Source organism: Charadrius vociferus, unplaced genomic scaffold (genome assembly GCF_000708025.1).
Source record: "Charadrius vociferus isolate BGI_N301 unplaced genomic scaffold, ASM70802v2 scaffold758, whole genome shotgun sequence".
NCBI lineage: Eukaryota > Metazoa > Chordata > Aves > Charadriiformes > Charadriidae > Charadrius > Charadrius vociferus.
In genome coordinates this window covers 359,390-365,545 of record NW_009649934.1, presented here as the reverse complement: position 1 = coordinate 365,545, position 6,156 = coordinate 359,390, and the positions used below count along the sequence as shown (strand labels likewise).

Here is a 6,156-nt window from a genome sequence, read left to right as displayed (position 1 = left end):
GCACATCCCTTCCCGAGAGAAGGATGAGAGGCGCAAAGACCCACCGTTCCTCCACATTTAGCCTTTTCTAGAACACTACTTCCTAAGCACTCACTTGGCCAATTAACACAAAATACAAATATGAAAGAGATTAGGACAGCAGTTAGAAGCTTTGCAGCTGATAGGAGTATCCACCTAGTCCAGTTTTCAAAGTAAGAAAAAGTTTTATGCAGTCAAGGCTTACATATTAGGATAGCCAGCATTTATTACATTTCCCTCCGTCTTTTAAGCATTTGAACCCTTTGGTCATTTTTAATCAGATCTTCCCATGAAGTAGAGCTTTAAGTATGAGGCTGTCCTATTTTTCCATTAATATTACAAAAAAGAATGGTTTAACACCACATAGTCTAGGAGAAGTTACAGAACAAATTTAATCTTGTTAGACATCAGACAAGCTAGTCACTAAACATAAAGCCACAAGAAGCGAGAATTATCAGTGTTGCAACTTACACAGCTACCATCATTGCTCAGAACCATCCCCACCACCCCAAGAGCTTCACGTTGCTATTTTTCACCAGCTAGTTTTGATGCTTTAAGACTCAGACCCCATTTTAACAGAGACAAGTGGGTTAAGAATTTCTCTTCTCTTTGTCCCTCTGGAAAGGGAACCTTTAAAGCAGGGTTGCTTTTTCATGCCTTTGAGCCCCACTCAGCATGGACAATGAAATTAGTCTATTTATTTTCATTTAACATTTAAAAAGAGAGCTCCAAGCATTCATATAATTAACCTTACAAGCAACACATCCAGCAGCGTAATACTAATAGGCCAATTAGTTAGACTTAACCAACCAACAGCATTTATCACCTTCAATTATTTAATTCAGACTTAACAAAATGGAAACATGTTCCCAAATCACATCGCAAAATATATTTCCTCCATTTCACCACTACTGTCCCCAAGTCTCCTGTCAGGTCAACAGCATTTATCTTCATGAAGTCAGGGGGCCAAGTGTTATTTGTACCACTCTGAAGAGGCAGTTCAGAGCTGTGCTACAGCAAGTGCACAACAGATCCAGGATTAGAGTCTGGGGTGCAGCTCTGACTTGCATCCTCAATACTGGAGCTCCCTTTCTGCCTTGTCTCCTCATCCTCTCTATTCCTGCCGCATCTCCTTCCCTCTCCATAGGCCTTCCCTTCAAGAGAGCCATGATCTCAAAGATTAAGAGTGTTACCATCACTGTTTTATGCAAGGAAGCTTTAAAAATATTTTTTGGCCATGAAGAATGAAAAGCTTGAGTGCAAAGTTGCGTAGTTTGTTATGGGTTCATATGTTACTGTATAAAAGGCTTTGTCTCACCTGGTGACCATGAAGAGTATACAGAAGTCTTCCTTCTAGCAAGTCCAGAATTTTAAGAGTTGAATCATTGGAAGCAGTAACCAGATAGTTTCCAGAGGGGTGAAAGGAAAGACTGTTTACCACAGCACTGTGCACTAAAGATGGAAAAAATGTACATAATAGTCACTGAGACCAGTTTACATAAGCTCAAGGCAAAAAGAATAAAATAGAGTACAAGCACATTCCAATTTTCTGTTATAAAGTTTAACAGGAAAATTATCATGGGGGAAACATTCCACAAAAACTCTTCAAAGCATTGGAGAACAAGGGCAGTATTCAATTCTTGTAAAAAGAGGCACTACTTTATTGAAAGGAAAAAGGAAGTTTTGCCAATTATTCTGGGAGATTGATTTAAGACTACAAAAGCTTCCAGCGTAGCCCCCAAAGAGTAACTATATGCGCAAGTGAGATATGTATGTCTGGGAGAGAGTTGGACACTGACATATTTTACTACTCTGTAGCTCCTGTTCTTACTCCCAAGTGATTCAAGAATAAAATCTATATGCTGGTACACTATGATGAAAGACATACTCGAAGCTGGCATTGAACAGGTCCTTTTGGTTTACTACCCAACTCTAACCAAGACTGGGTGTTTCAGATAAAACTAGGAAAGAAGAATCACCACCTTGAAAATGATCCAGTATAAGCATTATTCCTTCAACCTTCCAACTCACCCCCAAAAATTTAAGTACGAACAGAGAAACTATCAAGAGTGTGAACTTCAATAAAGCAATCCTTCCTGGATCACAGTGAAGCCTAAGAGTTATTTTCAAAAGAGTTGAAGAAAATGCTCTAGGAAAAAAGTCAAACTACACTTTCAAGTTCACTGTAACATTAAACATCACCTAATGTAGGGCTTTTTTCCCCTCCCCAAACTTTTACAAAACAGGCTACTGAACATATTTATTTATGAGAACACGCAGTACTTTACATATGCACAGCTTTCTGAGCATATGTGACATTACAGAATATTAAGACTATGCTTGAAGAGGGTTTTAACCATCCAATTACTTTTAATTATACTATGTGCCCTCCAAATGTTCTGGTATCTCAAATCTACTACTACTAGCACATCCCATCCCCAACTAAATTTATATTCCCTTGAGAGTCTACTGTGCATTCCAAATCCAAACTGCATGTTAAAAGACCCTCAAAATACAATTTTAAAGACACTAGAACCAAATTTTTAAAGACACTAAAACCAAATATTATCTTTTGCAGATTTGAAGCAGAAATCTGGAATAACCTTGCTCAATTGTAAAATAGAATGCATCTACTTTTTAAGTTCTCAGAAACACTAGATGTTCTCAGAACTTAAGCTGAGGCATAATGCCTCTTGACCGGGACTATTAAAAAACACAGAGGAAAACCTTAACTCAACACAGATAACTTCTACACAGGTATTCTTTTTCGTGAATACTGCCTCTATCTAGAGGCTAGATCTTTCTCTACTCCCCCAGCCCTGTATTCCACTACGTATTAAAGGAGAAAAAAAACACATGGAGTTTTTCCTCCTGAGAGAGTGCTAAATACATTTCTTATTTGAAAATTTTATTCCAAGTGATTTGTAATATTCCTCACCCTATTAGCGTCTATATTCAGATAACAAATGTTATTTTGTCAACTAAGGCAGGTCCTGAAAGGAATCATACCAGAAACAGATGAAGTTAATGATACATCCTTCAAATTCCAGATAGCAAATAAAATATTTCCAACTTCGCCAAAAACCCTTTTCATAATGGCAAGAAATCACACAGACTGTGGCCATGTAAGAAGTCACTGCTTCTGTGCCCAAAGACTTGTTGGCTGTCACAAGCTCAGAGAAAACTTCATCCCTCTTCTGCCAAACCAGCTCAATACCTCCCACAGGACCATTTACAACACCTCTCCAAGAACTTGCCAACACATCCTTCAACCTCACTTGATTTCATGTTGTAACCAATAAAACTGGTGCAGCACAAAGTGGCATCTCCCAGTGACTTGTTGCTACAAGCCTACCCTTCTGCCAGCCAAGCCCTAGAAAAACAAGAGCCAGTTAAAGGACTTAAACTGGGCAGTCAATGACTAAAATGGAGTTATGCCAGCCTGTAGCGACTGAACATAACTGTCCCAAGTCTGACAATACTAATTTTATGTAATCAGTGAATGCAACAACTTGGTAACCACCAGTGAAAAGATAAATTAGGATGGACTTGGCACAGCCATAGTCCTCAGTGAACAGATAACCACTATCCAGCTCCGTCTGAACTGTATAAAAACACCAATTGCTCTTTTTAAACATCAATTAAAAAAAAAAAGGTTAGAGCTGTTTCCATAGACCTGCAATAGAGGTCCCCTCACCACATTTGCACAGGGAAAAAACGTCATGCAATAGACATTGTCCTTTTTTGTTGGGGGCTGATCTGCTGCACAAAGAGTTAGTGCCGAACAGAGGAGTGAATAAAACACCCATCTGCTCTCATGTACAGTAAACGTGACCAGAGCATGCTTTCTCAGCTTAAAAAAAAAAAAAAATAAAAAAAAAATCACACCACACCATACAAACGGTTTTGCAGTTTAGTCTCTACTTCCAACTTTCATTTATAAATGTCACAGTTGGAACATGTCCTGGGAACAAGAACAACATTGCTAAAAGACTTCCTAGTTTTTGAAAACAACCCAACCCAACATGCGGGAGTCTGCGGCTGGGCTACTTATCTATTAACTCCTCGATATAACTCAATCTTTAAAATGGATTCCCTTGAAATCAGGCAGCATAAACACGTACTGAGGGAGGAGGTGCCCTCTAGTGGGACTGAGAAGGCAGCTTCACACGGGGGAAGCCACAAAACTAAACCCAATTTAGCTAAAAGGTGTGTATAAACCCTCAGAAAAGCGTGATGCACAAACACATCTCCAGAACACATTAGAAATGCATCAGTTTGCAGCCACAGGTGCATGAAGTGACTGCATACAGCTACCACCGCAATTTTAAGTTTCTTTGGCTTTTATGACTCTTTCTCATCCAAAGTTTAATACACAATTAGGATTTACACAGTAGCTGTTAAAAATAACACTCATAACAGCAAGAGATCACATCAATAGCAAGGGTGCCTGGCTAAATGCCATTCACTAAGGGTTGGATACAAAGGAAATACATAACTCCAAGACAAAAAAATTAATGTGGCAGCCAACCTAAATGACGTTAGATTCGGACAATTTAATAGCAGTAAGTGGAAAGCAGGAAGATTATTTTTGAGCCAAGTTACACTGTGGCTGGAAACACACACTGCAGTTCTTGCCACTGTTGAAAAGCTGATAAAATAGGTTAAAGGACAATCCGAAACCAATGAAGTATTTAAATACGCTACCTATTTTAGCAACAAGACTTCAGAAACGCATTTCCAAGTTTTGATACAGACCACAAGTTAACAATACTTATTACACAAAGATCACGTCAGTATTCATTGTTGCAATTGTACCAGCTCCATACCGATGAATTGGAACAACAGTCCTTGAATGGTTTGATTGACATCAGATTTTTTTTGTTAACTATCAGAGAACCAGGAGCGATTAAGAGTCCATAAGAATAACTGAAGAAAAAAAATAAATCACATTATATGAGAGTTCAAGATGCTCACGCAGGTTTACAGTTGAAAGAGTTCAACGAGTGCTTGACTTGACTACACAGCGAGAATACACTTGAGAGGAGGACCCCACATGTAGAAGCCAGGAATAAAACACAATCCAGGAGTAGGAAGCTGATGCTAAAAATAACAAATATGGGGTTTTTTTTTCTATCCATGAAAAGCCCCGTTCCAGTGATGGTGGTGTCACTATCAGTGCTTAATAGTCAGATCATACTGTCATAATGGTGTTTCCATCTACATGCAAAGAGCAAGAGAACAGCAGTTTATATACAGCAAAATTAGAAAAGCATTCTGAAGTTTACAGACTCTTTCTGCTCCACAGCAACCTCCTTTTGGTGAGCTTTTACTTACTTTATGGAACCCAAAGGACTTTTATAATCTTAATAGCTTCTCTGCAGACAATCTGCATTTGCTTTGAGATGAGTAACTCCCATCACTCTCGTCTGTCAGAAGAGGTCTAGTCTTTCACTGGTTGCTGTGAAGGTAGACAAACAGAAGGACTCTGCTCCTTAAACATCACTACACTTTCTCTGCCTTTCTATATCAAGGGAAACTAGAGAACCTCTATTGACAGCCTGCAAATTCTTTCATTGTCTTGTGAGTAGAAGGATAAGCAGTCAAAAGCACTTTAAAAAACAACTGTAGTTACATAAAACCAGGAGGACTAACAGCTTTAATTTGGAACTCAATTTTTGTCTCTTAGCTTGTAAAGTTAGCAGGAACCAACTGCAAGCTATTTTACCACTCTGTCTTTTCTGTCTGGCATTCAGCTGTGAGGCTGTTGCAGCAGGAACTGGGAGTATCTGATGTGGATGGCAGAAAGAATATTACACCAAGCTCCAGCCCCCTATCTCTGATCTGCTTTACCAGCACACCAGAAGCAGTCTTCATGAAAAGCTAACAAAATCAAGTTTAATAAGCTATCTGTACTGGAAACAGGGCTCGAGAATGTATGGATTTACAAAATACTACCACAGCCCTAAAAATTGTTAATAGGAAAGGAAAGAAAAGCCACATTTAGGCTCCAGCAACTAATATGCACAAAACGGGACAATAAAACTCAAAGCAGCTTTGCAGGGATGGGAAAGGACTCTTTTCTATCCAGTTCTACCAAATGGCAGCACTAACCAGTTTGACAAGAACAGGTAATGA

General features: G+C 39.0%; 1 protein-coding gene across 1 annotated transcript in view; it reads right to left on the bottom strand.

The window, feature by feature from the left end:
• POC1A (POC1 centriolar protein A) overlaps positions 1-6,156 on the bottom strand; it is a 58,624-nt gene that overhangs the window by 39,548 nt on the left and 12,920 nt on the right. The window contains exon 7 of the mRNA XM_009891280.1: positions 1,337-1,470. Coding sequence (XP_009889582.1) covers positions 1,337-1,470 — 134 coding nt within the window. The remainder of the gene's footprint in view (positions 1-1,336; positions 1,471-6,156) is intronic.